Raw genomic sequence first — 22,075 nt, 5'->3', positions numbered from 1 at the left:
GGCTGACGGGCGCACCACTGACTTGGTGCGGGGAGCAGGAACAGGCCGAGCCGGGCTGTCGGGCGCACCCCTGACTTGGTGCGGGGAGCAGGAACGGGCCGAGCCGGGCTGTCGGGCGCACCCTGACTTGGTGCGGGGAGCAGGAATGGGCGGCGATGCGCACCGTAGACTTGGTGCGAAAGTGGCAGGAACAGGCCGGACCGTACTGGGAACACACACCACTGGCCCCTACGTGGGGATCAGGAACAGGCCGGACCGGACTGGCAACACACGCCAGTACCTCTCGCCGTGCCTCTACAACCTCCTTCCCCCTGGTGACCAGTGACTCCCGTAACCTGGCGTCCTCCTGCTGCCCCGTCGTCCACGGCGTTAGCCCCCCTAAAAAATTTATGGGCTTCACTCCTACCCGTGGCCAAGGCCTCCATCCCTCTTGCCAGACTCGCACTCATCTCCTCCCACGTCCATCCTCTCTCCTCGTCACGCTGCTTGATCCAGTCGAGGTGGGATCTTCTGTCACGATCGTTGACACATGATGAAGCGGACCAAGGCGCAGCGTTGAAGGTGAACATATTATTTATTTAGAATGATCACACGATCAAAACAACAACGATAACGTGACGTCTACGGTATAACACAAACCAAATCAGAACAAGATCCCACAAAGAATAGCTGAAAACAGCCTACCTAAGTATGGCTCCCAATCAGAGACAACGAGCAACAGCTGCCTCTGATTGGGAACCACCCTGACCAACATAGATCTATATGATCTAGAACAAAACCCAAAACATAGAAAACACAACATAGAAGCTACCCCGTGAAACTAAACATAGAAAATCCACACCCTGGCTCAACATTTCAGAGTCCCCAGAGCCAGGGCGTGACAACAGCATTGTACGAGATCTTCAGTTTCTTGGCAATTTCTCACATGGAATAGCCTTCATTTCTCAGAACAAGAATAGACTGACGAGTTTCAAAAGAAAGTTATTTGTTTCTGGCCATTTTGAGCCTGTAATCGAACCCACAATTGCTGATGCTCCAGATACTCAACTAGTCTCAAGAAGGCCAGTTTTATTGCTTCTTTAATCAGCACAACAGTTTTCAGCTGTGCTAACATAATTGCAAAAGGGTTTTCTAATGATCAATTAGCCTTTTAAAATGATAAACTTGGATTAGCAAACACAACGTGCCATTGGAACACAGGACTGATGGTTGCTGATAATGGGCCTCTGTACGCCTATGTAGATATTCCATTAAAAATCAGCCGTTTCCAGCTACAATAGCCATTTACAATGTTAACAATGTCTACATTGTATTTCTGATCAATTTGATGTTATTTTAATGGACAAAAAAATTGCTTTTCTGTCGAAATCAAGGACATTTCTAAGTGACCCCAAACTTCTGAACTTTTGAACGGTATTGTATTTTGTATGGAAGCACAGTTCCCGCTCAGCCCAGTCAAAACTATTCGCTGCTTTGGCACCCCAATGGTGGAACAAGCTCCCCCACGACGTCAGGACAGCGGAGTCACTGACCCCCTTCCAGAGACACTTGAAACCCTACCTCTTTAAGGAATACCTGGAATGGTATAAAAGTAATCATTCTACCCACCCCCCCCACCCCCCCATTAAAAAAAAATACATAAATATATAAATTGGGTGGTTGTCCCACTGGCTATCAAAGGTTGAATGCACCAATTTGTAAGTCGCTTTGGATAAGAGCGTCTACTAAATGACGTAAATGTAAATGTAAATGTATGAAACATATTATGGAACATATTTTGTAATCCAGATGAATGACTGGACAACTACATTGTGACTGCTGTAATCAATGTACTATATAATTATCATCAGGTGTGTATGTATATTATTTTTAAAGGAACTGTCTTTATCACGCCACCAATAGAGTCAGGCAAGAGGACGGGAAACCAAGCAGACATGGGCATGGCAGGAAAGAGGCTAGACAAAGAAACCATACAGGCTCAAGTTCAAGGGAGGGTGGCTGTTTGGATAAAGAGGGGGTTTCGATATGATATGAAAAGATGAAGCTGTATAAAAAGAGAGCTCCAAGTCTGGGACTGGCAGTTGCTCTGCAGAGCAGCTTGGCTCTATTGCTTGTGTAATAAAGTTTATCTTGATTCTACAAAACTCTGAAAGTGCTTTATTTTTTAATGAGGATAAGGATGATTTTCCACAAGATAATTCAAAAGGTCCTGCTGAAATGTTTGGGACCTTTCTGTCCGCAGTCTTGACCATCATTGGACAGGAGAACCACTGGAGGCTTCACTGGCTGGTCACTTCATGAAGTCCCTTTGGGATTATTTTCTTCTTTTTATACCTCCACCAGGTGGAATCAACCTGCCTTTCCTACCTGGCCACTGTTTGTATTCTCTATAGCGGTTCTCCAACCTTTCATCACAACAGCATTATCATTGTATGAAATCTATGTATTCTACTTCTTTAGTTACTCCTAATGGTACTTTTCATTATCTCTCAGATGGATGCGCAATAGCATGGAGGTTATTCATAACATTTGACCAGCATGGTAAATTCACCACTATGTTATGATGATATTATAAAGAATATAACACTTTATGTTTGTAAAGTATTTTCTGTCTTGGAAAAGATTGTGGTAACAGATGGAAAAAAAGACAACTTGAAATAACTTTTAATATTTCCAGTCATTTAAATTCCTGTTTACCCCTTGATTTAAAAGAATGACTTCTAGAGTATCATAGAACGTTGGACAAAAAGGAACAGCATATGCTGAAAATTATGTCTCATTTCATTCACTTTGTACAGATCAACAGATCCTGTCCTAGCATGGTGTCATGACAACAATGATATTCAGTGGGGCAACCACACCAAAAGTTATTACACCTTTGATTCGGAAAACAAGGATACCAGCACAAGAGCAGCTTGGGATCAGAGGTTTCTCCATATGGGGGTGGGGACGGGGGGCCAATATCACCAACCTCTTCAGGAAGTGTCCTGTGAAAGCCCAGAGTGGTGGGGAAGGGGCTCCCCGTGGCCCTGTGGAGTCCTCCCAGCTAGCAGGCACGGCGGCTGGCATTATTATACCATTGGAGGAGGAGAGCCATGGCTGCCAGTCCCCTGCCGCTGTTCCCCCATGTCTTTCAACCCCGCGCCCTGCCACACAGAGAAGGAGATTAGGATTAATCTTCCGTCTGACATGCTGATATTAACACCATTTTTTCTGCCTTTCCTCTCATTTGCTGTACATTTCGGGCTTCTTAAAAAGGAAGGAGAGTAAAATCTAAGTCTGGGCCATGGATTACTCCCAGAGAGGGAGGGGGCAGGTTCAAAGGGGTTTTATTGTGATGGGGACAGAAGGACAATCATTTTGGCAGAGAACAGTATGGTGTCAGGATCACTCTCTGTTGATGTGATTTGGGATATGTGGGTTCAAATTGCCACACAGGGAAAAAGAGAACGGCTTTAGATAAACCCAGCCATTCGATAGGCCTGTCTGTCTGAAATGTTTGACTTAAATAATTATTTGATAAAGGTGAAGAGTATTGAGGTAAAATTATTTGCTCAGATCCACATAAATCATATCCAAATATCAGTCAAATTATTTTCAAAATGCACTAACTAATTTCGAATTTCATAGTAATGGAGTTAAGCAGGTTTAGGGAGTAGAACCAGAACTGGAAGTTTAAGTCCTGAGACTGTATCCGTGAGGCTTGACATTGCTAGTTTAAAGTCAGCTAGAACTGTTGCTAGTTGTGGGGAGTGCAAAACCAAACAAACCAAAGTTAATTAAAACTTGTTTTGACAGCTATGTTGGCCATTGTTGTTGTTTTTTATTATTTATTTATTTTGCTTAATAACATGCATATCTTATCTATTTGCCATTCAACAATGTGGCTTTGAATGAGAATGAATGACATATATCACAAGATATTGCGTGAAGTTGTGCTCACTTCCGGTTGCAATTCCCTTTTTGTTTTTACACATGTGGATTAAGGACTGACCCTATTTCCTTATAACACTTATTCTGTTTGAATAATAACAGAAACACTTAACTCTATTAACCTAAAATAAGAGCAATTGTGTGTAAAATAACCACATATAACAAATAAAAAAAGTGAAGCAAAGAGTTTTTGTAAAGTAACCTGTTGTTTAAAATGTTCAGCAAAAAGAAGAAAAAAACGAAGGTGTGAGAAATAAAAACAATAACAAACAATTGTTTGTGAAATTATATCACGTGAGAGTTCACACATCTTCAGGCGTATTACACTGTTGTTAAGCATTCTCTCCTTTGTCTTAACCTGACATTATTGCACCTTTAGTGGGAAAAGTTACATGTCATTGTCTGGGATTTTACCTCTCCCTCACCTCCTTTTAGATTATCCCTGTGAGAAACCCTGTTCCTGTATAGTATACACTTTCAATTACACTTTACACTTAGGGGTCTAGGCCAGGGAACCCTCAGAAAAAGACACACACAGACGTTGAAAAGGCAAAGGGCCTTTGCTGTTATGCAAATATATCAAACGGTAAACGGTTGAGTGAGAATTATATTTGAATTAAATGAGGCTTTGGCTTTCTATAACACTGAATTGCAAGGCAAAGTCTCAATACAGAATCCCCACGCCGCGGCCATGCATATTATGCACTTGACGAAATGTGAACTGACATAAATACCATGGCTCACTTTCAATCCGATTACTCGGCTAAACCACATCAATACCATCCAGCCAACAGGCGCTAGCGTCCCCCATTCAAGTGGCCAGAGAACAACCCCAGCTCCTCCTTGGTACACAAGCACCCTCGCTGCCACTGCAGAGCCCCCACGCTCAACCCATCAGCCAAACTCAATGGAGCCCTTTCGACAAGGTGCTTTCCACAGCTCTCCAAGCTCAGGCCTAAAACAAAGCTAAAGATTGTGTCGATGTGCCCAAACTCCCACTGCAGCCCCGTCAGCCCATACAAGCACTCAGGTTTAAAAAATACTATTCCCTCCAAGGACTCTTTTTGTGTGCCATCGTATTGAGTAGGTTTTTCCCAATGTGTCCCCATTATAACGATCAACAAGAATAATGCTCCAGGTTAGCATAACCGAGGGGTCATTTCTGGCAGCATTGATCGCTTGATAGCAACCAGACCTTTATTTAAACTGGTGTTGACAACCACAAAGATTCCCCCTTTTTGGGCTTTGTGGCAACGCTTGGGTTTTTCGTGGAGCACATTTTAACCAGAGGCGTTTACAAGACTTTTCTAAACAACCTGCCAGGTGCAGAGGGCTCCCTAAAGATCCAGCAACGCGGTGGAACGTTATGAGGCCCAATGAGATTAGAATGAGAATGAAATACGTTTGCTACGTTGATGTTCCCTGAGCTCCCATGACCAATTTAGGACTAATGAGCATTCTATGAGTGCTTTCCAAAAGCCCGATGTTTTCAGCCATCCATTTTAATGAGAGAACAGAACCAGGTTTTGAATTGAAACGGTTATTTTAGCTAAGAGGAGGGTACAAAGACAATACAGAGGACATTTTTTCCCATATACAGTAGCTATCATGATGCACCACCAGCAACAACAAAGCCAGTAAAACTGATTGATAATCCTCAAATTCCATTAGTCAATAAGTAAATACAGTGTTGAATCATACTGTAGTTGAAAGACTTCTCTTTCATCTTGTCTCATTTGAGTGTTTTGTTCAGTGCTTTAAACCTTATGCACCATACTACAACCAAACAGAGTAAAAGAACAGGTTACACTTTATTTGGATAGTCCCATATAGATATTCTAAACCTTAACCGTAACCTTAGTAAGCAGTTGATTATGAACATATAGTTTGTTGATAGTACGTATGACAATCTGTAGATCAAGGGTAAGGGTTACGGTTAGGATTAGGGTTAGGGTTAGGGTTAATTTTAGGGTTAATATAAGGGTTAAGGTTAGGGCTAGGGTTAGGGTTAGTGGATAGTTGTTGTTGACAGTTATTGAACATCTACTGAACAACTACAAACCATCTACTTGGGACTATCCAAAAAAATGTTACCAAAGGAACAAAATAAATGATTAGTTGGCACTTATAGACACATAGGTATCCACTATTGCTTATGGTAAGATTACAATTATATCCACAAAGGTGGCCATATCTGTTCCAAAACATCTCAGTCCTCTGGAGTAGGTCAAAGGTTACGGTGTCATTTTTATGTGACATTTTTATCTTGGGCTATATCATATTCCTGACCAATGTTGCTAGAATATAGCATAGGTCTTATTTCTTTCCCTGTGGAAGCATATAACATTTAATTGGTCGATAATTGTTGACAACCTCCAACTCATAAAAGTTGGGCTTTTACCTCATACTTCACAATTATTGTAGCCATCATGACAAGGTAAGATGCCCAATTTCCCATCATTGTAATCATGCAGAGGTCAGATAGACAATAACCTGATGCTATGACAATATATTGATTAAGTAGTAAATATTTAGTAGTTAACCTGTAGTAGTTTACTAAGCAAAACATCATTATGAATCTTTGACCAGACATAGGTTTGACTAACTGACACTGGTGTAGGTTCAAAAGAAACCCGTCATTAGCACAGATTGGCTGCCAAGTAAGTTGGGGAACAGGTGCATTGAGAGCAACACACACTGAAACGCTTTGTCCGTGGACTTGTGCCTCTCTCCGTTTGAAAACGGGGGGTTATGTTTAATGCAAAGTTAATATCGATTTAATGCTTGTCAGAGCTCCTCTGTGTCTTGGGCCATTCCTAATCCCTTCAATGTTCCGCAGTGGCCGGATCCTAGTCAGAAACAGCTGCTGAGCCACACTTGAAGAGGGAGAGCACCACTCAAGAAGGAGGTTTATAGAAGGTGTAAAGACCAGCCATCTCCAAAGCAGCGTGTAAAATAAATAGACCATGTAAAAACAAAATTTGAAATTGATGATTCCCTTTTAAATATATAACCAGGAACAAGTTATTTTTTAACAGCATAACTTTCAACGATGCTGTGGTAGGCCTATGGGCCAATTTCTCTGAATGTTGTCATAGTCTGCAATGAAATGATCAAAAACACTTATTATTGCTTTAAAGGAAAAATTAATAGAATTTATCTTAATACTAATGATGGGTCTATCTACAGTATCTGCTCACTAAATACTGTTAAATATATTGAATAGAATGGCAGAGTGAAAGTCAGGTAAAGAGTACTATACCTTAGGCAAAAAAAAGAGGTTGCAAGAAGGCCATACATTTTGAATTAACATTTTCACAAATGTACATCATTAACCTGAATATAAAACAATGAATCTAGGAAACGGTTCAAAGATTTTGCGGCGGTGTTAACGACTGTATCATTTTCATTTCAATGCACCCACCTCTTGTGTCAACGGACAAGGGTGGGGTGGTGAGGGTGCACAGTCTAGGGGGATATAATATCTGAAAAAATGTGTTTTAAATGTGTTTAATTCAGCGACCGACCAGCTGTTTCTCTAGCCTATATTTGGTAAAGAGAAAACAATCGTGCCAGGCTTGGAAAGCTAGTAGAAATTAGTTTCGGTCACTGGGGCTAAGCTATATTTCCTGCAAACCATCTGCTTGATTTGTACAATAGGGGGATTTTCGAAGGTTCCAGAAATAATAAAACGCTTTGAACTTAACAGTGATGTTTTTTTCTGTGAAGGTGGGTGCTGTGTTAAGGTGTCTTAATATGGGTGCCCCAGGCGAGACATCAAATGCAAATCTAATTATCAATATATTTAGTTAAACATTGTATGATTTCACGGTTATGTAATTACTTGCCTGTTTACTCAGACGTTAACTATTTAAGCTAAGTGGCTTATACATTTTTTTTAAACGTCATTTGTAAAATGACCCTCTTCTCCATGGAGGGTCTCTACGCATATTTTTTTAAATTCAAGAATGTTACAGTAATTAGTCTACTCAGCCTATGAATATTTGTATTTATTTCATAATTAAATTATTTGCCTATAACAGGTAAAAGGCCTAAATACCGACACCATCTGAAAAGTGCTAGACAAGGCACGATGAATAGAGGCTATAGCATTCTAACTTGATATATGACCATCACACACCATGAACCTCACACCATAAACGTAGGCCTACAGTTTAGACTCTGCTCTGCCCTAATAAATACAGTCTTCAATGGTCTGAAAATATTGAGTAGGCTTTATTTGTGTTCATGTGGAAGTTTTGCTAACAATGTTTTTATTGCCAGGGCGCTTTTGCATAAAAGATCCACAGCCCAAATGGGATTCACCTATAAATAGCCTAGATCAACTCACTCGACCATGCTTGGGTAACATGCAATACTGATGGCTAGTTGGAGCCTACTAGTGTGAGATCATTTGTAAAATATATACAACAATTTGGACAATTCATTTTTGCGTTAGTAATGGACATGGTTACCATGCATCTATTTTCATGGGAAGCGCCTGGCGCATAATTTCATGGAGATTTGCCTTCTGTGCCATCACTTAGAACACACGCGGGCTTACCTTCCCCGCACTTTCAAAGCAGAAGAGTTGACTCCAGAAATAAATGTGAAGGTAACCACTTTAAAATGAATGGTTAGGAGAACAAAACAGAGAGAGCAGCGGTCAAACGCCATTAGTCACAGGTCTTAGCCAACAGGCCTCAGGATTCACCTCTCCTAGCCGATCACAGAAAAGAAGTCCGAAATAGAATCTTCCTCAAAGAAACTCTTTTGTTCACTTCCCCCCCTGTTTTATAATCTATTTCATCAATGGGCGGTTATCATTTTCCTCCTGCGGTTTGCAACCTATCCTAAAAGTTTTTGCTTTGACATAGACCTACTAGGCTACAATAAAGTGAACCCATGTGTAGCACCGCTTGGGTCTGACCTAGCCCTCTAAACAATGCTGCTACGGTTTTAATGGCAGTTACCGTGGAAAGAAACTTACTGCGCCTGTAAAATAAAAAACAAAAAAATCGGTAACACTATTTTAAGGGTCAGTAATTAATTAATTAATTAATTAGTAATAAACCATTTATAAGGCATTTACAAACAGTTTGCTCACCATGTATCAATAATTTCTCCCACATTTGTAAATGTTAGTATGCTTGTCATTCACATAGGCCTATGTATATGTATTTCCTTAAATCCTGTGTTGTGTGCTTATTTTTTACAAGGTACTGCTGGAATGTCTACAATGGCACGCCCATCTTTTGTTGAGAAATGTCACTGGTCCCTCAAAACATTTATAAAGTATTTATAAAGTATAAATAGCGCTCACTTTAGAATAGGGACTGCAAAAAATACTTTACTAATGATTAATAAAAGGTATATAAATGTTGGCGTAATGATTAATAAATAGTGAACACACACTTTATAAATGCCTTATAAATGGTTTGTTATGGACCCTTAAAATAAAGTGTTACCAAAAAATAATGCCCTCAAATTTTAACTCTTAAAAACGATGATGATGATGATGATGATAATAATAATAACAATAATAATAATAATAATAATAATAATAATTATTATTATTATTATAATTATAATTTAATGACATCAATGTGAACTATAGCTGTCATACCACCAGGTTTATTTGTGATTTATTATTAGGCCTACATAACTAGGCCTATCATGAATTTTAAAATGAAATGTCTTTACATTTCTTTATAGAGAAATCACAGGGTTCATTCTCATCCCTTAGGCTAAATAGCTTTTTAGTGACTGTTAAAATATAAATAGGCATCTAATTGCAGGTAGGCTCAGTGCTTATTTTTCTTCCCTGTTTTGGTCTTTCAAGAAATAGGACACACATTTACAAGGCACACACTGGCACACAACAGTTATTTTGAATAAATGCAGTCATTAAATTCAAGACCGTTTTATCTATTGGTGTCTTACAGCACAAATGCCCTTAAAGAATGAGACTCTAACCGCCCATTGAAATCAAACTGAATAATACGATTTTTCAGAAAGATTTGTGTCAGGGTAAGAAAGAAAAAACTGTTGAGAGGGTGACAGTTACTTCATGGATAAGAGGATAAGAGCGCAATGGCCAGAGCTGCACATTATTTTCAGCGGGACCAGCGACATGAAATGGGATCTCTCAGATCCACAGTTTTTAACACACCAGTTAAATATTCTGACATTAAAGCCTGTCTGATTTTCACAGAGAAAAACAGATTGGTACAGACGACATATTGTGCTCATCATATTGTGCTCATAATACTCCGTTTCAATGAGCTACGAGGGAAAATGGTCATACAAAAAAATAAGCCTAATAATAGCAATAATAATAATAATAATAATAATAATAATAATAACAACAATAGCATATTACAACAATATTTTGAATACAAGTGAATGCAGATAATATTTATCAATAATTACAATTATGGCATTTTACAATCAACTTTGGTGGTCATGTAAATTGTCTCACATTGCAACGCATCCTAATAGAAATTAGGCAATCACCATATTCTCACATTATGCTATTATGTGCTCAAATGTATTTAATAGATTATTTTTTATAAACCCTCTATTCACGAACAAACGTTGTCTGAGTACTTTAAAAATAGCATTTTAATTAGTCTGTGTGTGCTGCCACCGTTATCATAGTGAAAACTATACCAAAAAGTGGTCAGTGTGCAAAATTGATGACTACACTTTCTTTGTTAAAAGGACCTTGTCTAGCGCTTTCTTATGAAGTCTAATCCAATCATAAATTGCTTCTTCGGACCAATCAGCAGGCACTGAATTTCCCCTGAAAGAAACTCACGTCGAGAACTTTGTTGAACTTCATTGTTTGACTGTCAGTTTCGAAAGGGCTTTGCTAACGGTCCACTATAAAAAGCTTATTCTAAATGTAATGGCCAGAAGAGAACTGTGAGTCTTTCCACTTGGATCCTATAGGCAAGGGAAAGTCATTCAGTGCGAAAGGGCTCTTTACAATTACTTTTCCTTATCCACCCAAAAGGAGCAATGATGTTCCCTAGTGCACTTGCGGCTCCCGATATGTACCCCAGACTACTTCGACACCCGGCGGCTCATTCTCTGCCCCAGTCCTTTCATTCGGCGTTCGCCGCTCACTCAAGCTTTTTGGTGGAGGACCTGTTGCGGATCAGCCGGCCAGTGAGCTACTTGCACCGGACGATTCCGTCACCCAGCGTGTCTCCCACGGGATCAGGAGCCACCACGCTGACCTGCAGGCACCACACTGACCAAGCTGTCATCACCACTCCAACACAGACAACAACGGGTTCTCCTCAGACCTCACTCTCCATCAACAACGACCCTAACTATTTGAAGTTTGGAGTTAATGCCATCCTAGCACCAGAAACGAGAAACGGTAAGATTATTGGGAATATATAGGCTACTGAAAACGTAATTATTTTGCATTTACAAACAGGACACCTGTTACGCATTATGAGGCTGTGTCACACTACTTTAGGCGTATGTGATTTGACAAAACGAAATGACAGTCAATTAATTTAATGTTTTCTTTCATTTTGAATCACAGCATCGTCTACACCTTCAATGCATCATGCCATGCACGGGAAAACCTTCCCTCTGCCATATTTTGACGGATCGTTTCATCCCTTCCTCAGAGCATCATATTTTCCAGGTAAATCCACTTAAACCTATGTCATGCCCCATGTATTCAACTGATGTTGCGCCTTAAAACAATCTGCCATTGGCTAGTTCAATCTAGAGGAAATACAACCGTTAGTTCAGAGGTTGGAAGCCGTAGAACATCGTGGAATCAGTCTCGCCAATTTGATGCCCTATTTAGCAGAGGCAGGGACTGCTGACATTTTGCACCGGTTCCCCTAATCTACAAATTAGCCGCGATTGTCATGGTCTAAATTTGAGGCGGATCCCCTCTCACAAGGAAGCTGCTGGCGTCTCTTCATTGCTTCTCTTTCCCACCGAGCCAGTGCACTTAGTTACTGATAACTCACAATGCTTTCAGCACCATGACCAATTGGTCAGCTCCCTCCGGGCAGCCACACACATGCTGCTGATAGGCATTTACCAGTCATGGACTAATTCCCCATTAGGGGCTATTCATTATTTCAATATTCTCACAAGACCACATAGAGGGTTATGCATGTTTATAGATCGTGCTGATGTGAGAAATCTAAAGTTAGCTAACAATAGATAGCACAGCAGCCTGGAGTCGTGCAATTAAAATCTAATGATACAATGCTATCTATCTGTTATACAGTATATTTCAAGATTAAGAATATAGGATTATTATTTCCCGCAGTTATGGTGAATTCACACACAATTTGTCTTTCGAATAGCCAACAATAAAGCCGATAAGAATAATCTAAAATGGATAAGGTGCAGATCTGGATTTAGAGACCGCTTCTTTTGAGAGCAACAAAACAACTTCAGCCTCATAGCTTTTCGTATTTAATGAAAATGATCTGTGGCAAAAATAGGGCCCAGCCATCAGTATTCTCCAAATGATCTTGGCATGCAGTTGTGATTAGTTTGAAAGTGTAGATCTCTTTTGTTGCAGTAATATATGGCTTTAGCCGCCTGTCCTAAGCCTTTTTTCAGTTAGTTCATTACTACACAATTACCGTTCACGCTTCATTAGCTACTCTATCTTTCATTGGTGCTTTCGAAAGGGATACTCTGCCTTTTTACCATACCAATGCTATAAGGGACCAAGCAATGTGCTAATTAGCTGCTTCGTGCCAACTCACTCAAACGGACTGCATTTCGGAACTTAAAGAGAGACTTTGCTTTAAACTACGAAATCATGATCTTATATGCACATTTAACCCCTCCACCCACTCGCTGAAAACAGGCCAGGCTAGCCTCCTTTCACATTCACTTAGCCTATGTGTGCGTTTTCTTGCCTGACATGATGCAACGCTAATGATATGTTGTTTGAAAAAATATTTTAGCATCGTCTTCAGTGGTTCCTATCCCTGGTACCTTTTCATGGCCGCTGGCTGCAAGAGGAAAGCCCAGGAGGGGGATGCTCCGACGGGCAGTGTTCTCTGATGTCCAGCGCAAAGCTCTGGAGAAAATGTTTCAGAAACAGAAATACATCAGCAAACCAGACAGAAAGAAGCTGGCTGCAAAACTTGGGCTAAAAGACTCACAGGTAAAAAATTAAAAGTGAATAGACATTTAGGCCCACATCAATATAAAACATAATCTTAATATAGGCTAGGCCTATTTTGGAATTATTACTGGTATGTCATAATATTGTTATTACAATCAACCATTAGGCCTATTAGATGGCCTAATAATATTTAATGTATTTTTCAAGGTGAAAATATGGTTCCAAAACCGAAGAATGAAATGGCGCAACTCCAAAGAGAGGGAGTTGTTGTCGTCCGGAGGTTGCCGGGAACAAACTCTTCCAACTAAAATGAACCCCCACCCGGACCTCAGTGACGTCGGGAAGAAGTCCTGCGAGGAGGAGGTGGATGCGTTCAGGCCGGACAGCCCGCGCTCAGCCTTCTGCCACTCTCCATCAGAGCGCGAACTTTTGAACAGTGTGGAGTCGCACCTCTCTTCGCCTTGCAACTCCAGCAAGCACTCTGACTTCTCAGAATCAGAGGACGAAGAGATTACAGTGTCTTAGCTGTGCATAATATATAAATTATGCGTATATAAAGTTGTTTAAACACATACTGTATATTGTCACATATATTGTATATAGACATTACTACCCAAATGAGACCCATGCATTCTTTAATTTGAGCACATAGCCTATTTGTCTGTGATATAAACAATTCTCCTATATGTTAAATGTAGGGGGTCATATTGGTTGTAGCAGATATTTCCGTACTTGTTAAGTAAATTTGCTGTATTTTTGCAGCTTTAGCTCTTTGTACCATATTTTGTACAATATTTTGTAAGGGACATTTTTATACCAAGAGGATTGTACCTGACTACAATGCTATTACATTAGATGCAATGCCTTTAATCTATGTAGATGTTAAATGTATAACTTAAACATACAAATATATTTGTTTGTATTTTGAGAGTATTTTCTTCAAATAAAACTAGAAAATGTAAAGTACATCTTCTGCTTTCTTGACAATGGTCCAACAAAACACAATAACACTTAATAAATAATTACTGAATGTCAATAGGATTAATTGTATTTCTACTACAAAAAGTAACAACGATAGATAAGGTGTGTCAATGCTGTTCTTATACGAAAGACAGGCCAGTATGAGAGAATGTATTGTCTTCCATTGCCTTAAAACTGACAATGAAAAGGTGCAGTCACTGTGGTTGTACACACTTCTACTGTACAGATGGCAGGTATAGGGGTATACACCAGAAGACATACCAGTCACATAGGTAGCCTAAATAAGAACAGAAAAGTATGTTATTTCCAACAATGCAACTGAGTTGAGACAATGGAACTGGGCTTAACACACTGAACATTGCGGAACAATATTTAAAATCACATATGAGGTCAAATAAAACTTTTACCATTTAAAACAACTTAAATAAACACGGATTTAGAGGATTTCTTGGAATAAAAAAAGATGAAAAGTACAGTATCGTGACCAGATTTATTCTCACAGTCTCATGATTATTCACATCTATTATTGACAACACATTAACAACATACAATCTATAGAGTAAACCAAACTGTACACAAATTACTACTCTCTAGTTCTGTAAAAGATTTCTAGAATTTTTTTTCAAAACGTGGGATTCAGATAAAATATTTACATCTTTACATAAAAAAATGTACATAAGCAAAATTCACATATCAAAGAATTATTCAACATTATTAACAACTAGATTCAATAGCACACCTTTTTCACAACATTCCAACATCCAAACTTTGTGGGACCAAGAAAAGACAAAAAAAAACATTTTCTATTTGTGCTTGCATCACCCTTTACACTCCAGTAAGATATGGTAGTGAAAATACAAACCTCCCAAAAATATTCACAGATTAATGTACCTCCAATACAAATCTTGGTAATACGTAAAAATACAAGTAAACTTTTTTTGGGGGGCTTCAGTCTAAAATTCCAAATGAAATTTGCATAGCATTTGTTTCTAAGAACACTCTGAGGATGAACAGCAACAACACTGGCAGATAATAGGGACATTGTGAGGGGGAGCAACCAAAGTGGTACCTCTTATGAGGGAATAAAGCCGTCACTCCAATACAGCAACACTGAGGATCCCATTAACACTTGATGCAAATGGTCCCGGCACTAAATCTCCAGAGTGAACGACTAGACACGCCAGCCTCTGTCTCAAAGCCATGCAGTCGCTCTGATCCTTTTCTAGCCAGGGACCTTTCAGATGTGGGTCTACATGTCCAAAGTGCCTCTATATAGAGAAACACTGTGTTGGAAAAATTTTATGCAGGGATGGAGCTCTGTCTAGAGCTGAACAAAAGACAAACAAGCACTGTTGGGATACTGTTTGAAACACTCATGAGGTAATATAAAAAACATTTCCTGTCAATAAGTTCAAATTTTCCCAAGCAGAGCACCACAAATCCTATAAGTATCACTGATTTCAAAAAATCCCTAACAAAAGCCTACACATTTTTGCTACCCACTAGCTGCACAGAATGGATGTGTTTTAATTTCATCAAAGTCTGAACAAGCTAGCAGCCAGCACCTAAACTCTGCACAGCCTCTATAGAAAGTTTATCAAAGGCTTTGTCAATGCGTGTTACCACCGTTGTTATAAAAGTAGCAAGGCATTGTTTGAAAGTTAAGCATAAAAAAGATGTCCACCATGGTGTGTGCCTCTCCACTAAGAAAATGCACACAGGTCAAGCTCTATGCAGCTGACTGAATGTATATCCAGTTATTGCTACTCAGTTTGGACCACATAAGCTATAGCCTAGGTTAGGTCACAGTCAAGGCAACTGGTTTGATGTCTCATAAACTATGTAATTCATTTATAATGGTTGACTGTCTTTTGCCCGTGATTGTAAACAGACTCCTAATAAACACTGAAAATAGTAGAGTACTGAGTTGAAATTATTCAGGTTATTGAACTTTGAGTGGGATTTTCATTTTGGGTTACCAGCATCCAGTATGGCCCAGGGCTATTACATTCCCATCCTGGAGGGGTGAAACATTTCTGTTTTTTGTTTCTACCTGGTAGTTAATTGCATTCACCTGGTGTTCCAGGTCTGAATTAGTTCCTTATTAGAAGGAGTGGATGAAAAAACAGAAGTGTTTCGGCCCTTCAGGATCGGAATTGCATAGCCCTGTAAAGCCTACACACTTAAAAAAAAAAAGGTGCCATCTAGAACCTAAAAGGGTTCTTCGGCTGTCCCAATAGGAGAACCCTTTGAAGAACCCTTTTTGGAAAGTAGTGAGTTCCAACTATTATATAATGTCTGCCTAAAGATATGAAGTCACAGAGGTCAAAATTCTAACTTGAAATACATAACCTCATATCAGTCTCCCATTGATGTCAATGGATGATTAACACAAAGGTATCTCAAGTTAGGATGTGTCCCAGCCAGAGTGAGTATTATCTGACCCAGTGAGACTCATAGTGTGGATTCCAGTGATGAGTCCAGCATGGTGTTGTCATGGTGATCCTGGTTGCTGTTGGAGTCGCTGTCGTAGCTCTGAGCGCTGGCGGAGCAGTGGGCTGCTTCCTTTAGCTTCATCAGCATGTTCATCTGTGGAGATTAGAGGTCAGAGGTCAGATAGGTTGTCCCCTACATACAGACACTCATACTAACCATAAAGCCATCAGTAGGACAGTAGATAGTCTTTAAAAGCACCTTAATGAAACACTTTGTTCTTGGATACAAATATCAAGTCAAACCGTTGTCCATTCAGACCATCATCACATACAGGATTATTGTGTAATGCCATACCAAACAGACTTTCTTAAATATTTCCAAATCCAACTGATATTTGGGATAAAGATTGTCAGAAATGTTAACATGAGGTAGGGATTATAATTCACTTACCAGGGGGTCTCCGTCAGCTTCTCCCTGGGGAAGCTGCTTGCTGGGATAGCCGTCTTTGGAGATGGAGTATCCATCGAATCCCACGTCCACAGGCCGGAGCTTCAACAGCTGGGTCCATTCGTGCTGCAGAGGGCTGGCTGCCCAGGGATAGCTCTCCATCACCCACTGTGCTGGATCCTCCCATGGAGCTCTCCTCCCATACAGCTAGGAGATAGACCGACAGACAGACAGATGACTCGGTTAGAATCATGCTAAATGCTCAGTGATTTTCCTTAAAAACAGTATATATATATATATATATATATATATACACTATCAGTCAACATTTTGGACACACCTACTAATTCAAGGATTTGTCTTTATTTTTACTATTTTTTACACTGCAGAATAATAGTGAAGACATCAAAACTATGAAATAACACAAATGGAATAATGTAGTTAACAAAAAAGTGTTAAACAAATCAAAATATATTTTATATTTGAGATTCTTCAAATAGCCACCCTTTGCCTTGATGACAACTTTGCACACACTTGGCATTCTCTCAACCAGCTTCATGAGGTAGTCACCTGGAATGCATTTCAATAAACAGGTGTGCCTTCTTAAAAGTTAATTTGTGGAATTTCTTTCCTTCTTAATACGTTTGAGCCAATCAGTTGTGTTGTGACAAGGTAGGGGGGGTATACAGAAGATAGCCCTATTTGGTAAAAGACCAAGTCCATATTATGGCAAGAACAGCTCAAATAAGCAAAGAGAAACGACAGTCCATCATTACTTTAAGACATGAAGGTCAGTCAATCCGGAAAATGTCAAGAACTTTGAAAGTTTCTTTAAGTGCAGTCGCAAAAACAATCAAGCGCTATGATGAAACTGGCTCTCATGAGGACCGCCACAGGAATGGAAGACCCAGAGTTACCTCTGCTGCAGAGGATATGTTCATTAGAGTTACCAGCCTCAGAAATTGTAGCCCAAATAAATGCTTCATAGAGTTTAAGTCACAGACACATCTCAACATCAACTGTTCAGAGGGGACTGTGTGAATCATGCCTTCATGGTCGAATTGCTGCAAAGAATCCACTACTAAAGGACACCAATAAGAAGAAGAGACCTGTTTGGGCCAAGAAACACGAGCAATGGACATTAGACCGGTGGAAATTTGTCCTTTGGTCTGGAGTCCAAATTGGAGATTTTTGGTTTCAACCGCCGTGTCTTTGTGAGACGCGGTGTGGGTGAACGGATGATATCCGCATGTGTAGTTCCCACCGTAAAGCATGGAGGAGCAGGTGTTATGGTGTGGGGGTGCTTTGCTGGTGACACTGTCTGTGATTTATTTAGAATTCATGGCACACTTAACCAGCATGGCTACTACAGAATTCTGCAGCGATGTGCCATCCCATCTGGTTTGCTCTTAGTGGGACTATCATTTGTTTTTCAACAGGACAATGACCCAACACACCTCCAGGCTGTTTAAGGGCTATTTTACCAAGAAGGACAGTGATGGAGTGCTGCAGCAGATGACCTGGTCTCCACAATCCCCGACCTCAACCCAATTGAGATGGTTTGGGATGAGTCAGACCGCAGATTGAAGGAAAAGCAGCCAACAAGTGCTCAGCATATGTGGGAACTCCTTCAAGATTGTTGGAAAAGCATTCCAGGTGAAGCTGGTTGAGAGAATGCCAAGAGTGTGCAAAGCTGTCATCAAGGCAAAGGGTGGCTATTTGAAGAATCTCAAATATATTTTGATTTGTTTAACACTTATTTGGTTACTACATGATTCCATATGTGTTATTTCATAGTTTTGATGTCTTCACTATTATTCTACAATGTTGAAAATATTTTAAAAAAAGAAAAACCCTGGAATGAGTAGCTGTGTCCAAAGTTTTGACTGGTACTGTATATATATATATTTATATATGTGTGTGGGCTTATTATATACATGCATGTATTGCATTGTATTGTATCTCTCTGTATCTGTGTGTTAGTTTACTAACCATCATTCAAAGGCCTTGTTCTACTGCAAATGTGAATTGATGCCACATTTCCAGCGTTATGTCATTTTACAGTACCTGCAGCCCCTCTCGGACAGCCTCCAGCATGTAGGGAATGATGGAATAGTTCCACAGATCTGTGAACCACACTCTGGATCCCTCCACATCCATGGGACAGGACAGGAAGAGGCGGGGCCCTGGGAGGAAGATAGAGAGACAAACATCAACAAAACATCTCTTTCATTCAATAGAACCTTCAATCCTGTCCCATATCTATTTTCTCTATTGACAAATTTCATATATACAATATAAATGCATGTATTCATTCAGGCACAGTTGAACTATTCTATTCTATTCATCCATCTCTTACGTCATAATGAAAAACAACTTGGCCAGATAATGTAATAAAACAAGAAGAAAATAAAAGATGAATGTGATTTTCAGTGGATCTTACCGATGGTGACTTCTGAGGAGCTGTGGGACTCCAGGAAGCGGTTGAGGTGATGCCAGACAGTAGGGATCCACTCGATGATCCTCACGAGCTCAGCGTTGCGCTGTCGGCTGCTGATCTCTGTCTCCATCAGCCTCCTCCTCAGGAACCGACCCAGGAAGCCCTTCACTGGCTCAGTGTGGTTGGCACACAGCACCCACCTAGACAGGCCACCCACACAGGAACCAGACAACAGTGGAGAGGGTTATCAGTTAATGTTCAAATAGACCTCCTCTAATCAGGGTTAGGCAGAGGACTGAGATATCAATCAATCCATTTATAAATACTGCCCTCTTGTGGGGGCTACATGACAAGTCACACAAATACAATTTTACATTTCAGAATGGAGACGACATCATACCACATTACCTATTAACTGAAAAAAGACAGTAACACATAAGAAATTATAGGATATGATGTACCTGAAGTTATGATGAAGCTGCAGGTTGTGAGTGGTCGATGTAGCCTGGTTCATTGTTCCAATGATATAAGGACTGTGAAAAAACAAGTAATTGAGGATTTAGGAGTGTCACACAAATACAAATGTTTGTATGTGTGTGTGTATGTATGTATGTATGTGTGTGTGTGTATATGTGTGTGTGTGTGTGTGCGCCTGTGCGTCTCTGTGTGTGTGTGTGTACTGACCAGTGGTGGTGCTTGCAGCTGAGCAGGCCATTGAAGACCTCTCCCAGGGAGCTGCTGTGGTGCAGGTTGTCCAGTATGACCACCAGGGGCATGTCCACCACATGACTCGTACTATTACACTGGTCAGCCAGGTTAGACAGGTACTGATGCAGCTCCTGGACACCAGCAACAAACAGAGTTTAACATTTCCACATTAACCACACAATGATTCCCCATACAGCCTCTAAAATATAACAGATACCTATACATTACTAATGACATATCAAACATTTAATCTATTCCAATTACTGTATCCTCCAACAGTTCCAATGTAAGGGGAATAAGCATTTCCATTTGGTCATCTCCTCTCTCATATAGCTACACTCATAAGGGTTACATTCTGGCACCTCCACTCTCATACAGAAAGAATCCCACAGTAAAGGTTATTCCTACATTCAACATATGAGTCATAATAGTGTTCGACAGACCTTGCTTGACTTGTGGTCTACGTTGAACGTGGCAATGGTCCTATCGGTGACCTCTCTCCCCTCCCTCAGCACCATGTGTTCGGCCAACCGGCTGGCCAGGAAGCTCTTCCCAGTGCCGCTGGGGCCAGACAGGATGATCCTGCCGTGGTCATGGAGCTGGGACACATAGCGCTGCAGTAGGGGCTTGGGAATCAGTGTCTGAAATACCAGTCTGTCCTGGCTGTGCTCACACACACCTGCAGGCAGGTGGCAGCACAGAACACATTAAAGGATATGTGAACTTTCTTTTTTATAAATTCACTTAATTGTTTTGTTATTGACTGATCCAGACAGCTTTTAATTACAGGGCTCAGATTTATTTAAATAGTGACTACTAACAAAAACAATGGGAGTGATAGGGGCATAGTTCTCATTTTCAAAACTTTACAGAGGTCCATTCTTGCCCATACCTTTGAGGGAGACAGAGATGGTGTCACTGTCCCCAACGAGGTATCCACAGGGCAGGAGTTCAGGGGTGTCAGCCCCACTGGTGCGATGTATGTCCCTGATGCTATAGCCCAGAACACTGTCTGAATTTAGACCCAGATGGCTGACTGGGTCCACGTGGATGATGTACTCCTGCAGGACCAGGGACCAATCACACATCAGATACAAGACCAGGGACCAATCACACATCAGATACAAGACCAGGGACCAATCTAATCCTCAGATACAGGACCAGGGACCAATCACATTATCAAATACGAGACCAGGGACCAATCAAATAATCAGATACAGGAACAGGGACCAATCACACATCAGATACAGGTGTCATTAGTCACTCCTCTACCAGAGTTTTTTGTGTCTGTTGATTTACCTTGAAGAGACGTCTGACCACCCCATCCAGCACATCCCATTTGGTTTTCCCACTGACACCAATGCAACCAATTAGGAACTGACGAGGTTTACACTCCTATAAAATAAGATATGATATTAAGGACAAATATGGGCACAGTCATACATTATTTGGTAGCCATTGTAATTTTTGGAGAGTTGGAAATGTAAGAAGTTTCGTACCTCTTTCCACTTGGTATCCTCATCCAGAGTTACGACCACCTTGACATGTCGTCCTTCTTTCCGTGAGCTACCGTCCCCGTTGTCCTCCAACAGCATGTCTACAGAGACAGGGACATAGATGTTGACTACTGCAGACCGGACTTCAAACAATCACACACACACACACACACACACTTCGATCACTTACTCACACACTCACTCTTACCGAGGCTGGTGGACTCTGTTAGGGCAAGGCCGTGCTTTGACTGGCCTGCTGAGGGTGAGGCCACTGAGGCCTGTGAGGCTGCTCTGCTGCAGCTGCCCTGACTCTCCATCTTCAGACGGTCGTTCTCGGTCTTCAGCCTCTCTATCTCGCCCTGATGACAAATTAGAACATACCAGGTCAAACACAGCTCAAAGCATCTTACCACTGTGTATTTGATGTGCATTGTGATGGACAATGTTTGAGTGGTCATTTCTAGGGTGTGGAGTTTTCCCTTGACCATGCAAACCTTGACCAGGAAA

General features: G+C 40.6%; 2 protein-coding genes across 5 annotated transcripts in view; one reads left to right on the top strand and one right to left on the bottom strand.

Moving 5' to 3' along the window:
* The first annotated feature begins 10,803 nt into the window (after nt 1-10,803).
* LOC121531400 (homeobox protein DBX1-B-like) lies at nt 10,804-14,028 on the top strand. Its single transcript, XM_041836639.2, has 4 exons — nt 10,804-11,323; nt 11,495-11,599; nt 12,897-13,099; nt 13,268-14,028. Exons 1-4 carry the CDS (start codon nt 10,957-10,959, stop codon nt 13,583-13,585), a joined length of 993 nt encoding a protein of 330 aa, XP_041692573.1. The 5' UTR covers nt 10,804-10,956; the 3' UTR covers nt 13,586-14,028.
* A 489-nt stretch (nt 14,029-14,517) lies between these two features.
* Nucleotides 14,518-22,075, bottom strand: part of LOC121532144 (neuron navigator 2) — a 109,451-nt gene continuing 101,893 nt past the window's right edge. For all 4 annotated transcript variants that reach the window (XM_041837888.2, XM_041837889.2, XM_041837890.2 and 1 more), the window contains 11 exons: nt 21,777-21,927; nt 21,572-21,669; nt 21,372-21,467; nt 20,965-21,133; nt 20,516-20,751; nt 20,049-20,203; nt 19,826-19,897; nt 19,368-19,564; nt 18,992-19,110; nt 16,928-17,131; nt 14,518-16,630 (listed from right to left, as the gene is read on the bottom strand). In XM_041837888.2, the coding sequence (XP_041693822.2) occupies nt 16,496-16,630; nt 16,928-17,131; nt 18,992-19,110; nt 19,368-19,564; nt 19,826-19,897; nt 20,049-20,203; nt 20,516-20,751; nt 20,965-21,133; nt 21,372-21,467; nt 21,572-21,669; nt 21,777-21,927 (1,632 nt within the window). In that variant the 3' untranslated portion in view covers nt 14,518-16,495. The remainder of the gene's footprint in view (nt 16,631-16,927; nt 17,132-18,991; nt 19,111-19,367; nt 19,565-19,825; nt 19,898-20,048; nt 20,204-20,515; nt 20,752-20,964; nt 21,134-21,371; nt 21,468-21,571; nt 21,670-21,776; nt 21,928-22,075) is intronic.

The sequence above is a fragment of the Coregonus clupeaformis genome, chromosome 19, assembly GCF_020615455.1.
Source record: "Coregonus clupeaformis isolate EN_2021a chromosome 19, ASM2061545v1, whole genome shotgun sequence".
Classification (NCBI taxonomy): Eukaryota; Metazoa; Chordata; class Actinopteri; order Salmoniformes; family Salmonidae; genus Coregonus; species Coregonus clupeaformis.
Note: the sequence above shows the minus strand (reverse complement) of the source record. Positions and strands in the feature narration are given on the sequence as shown.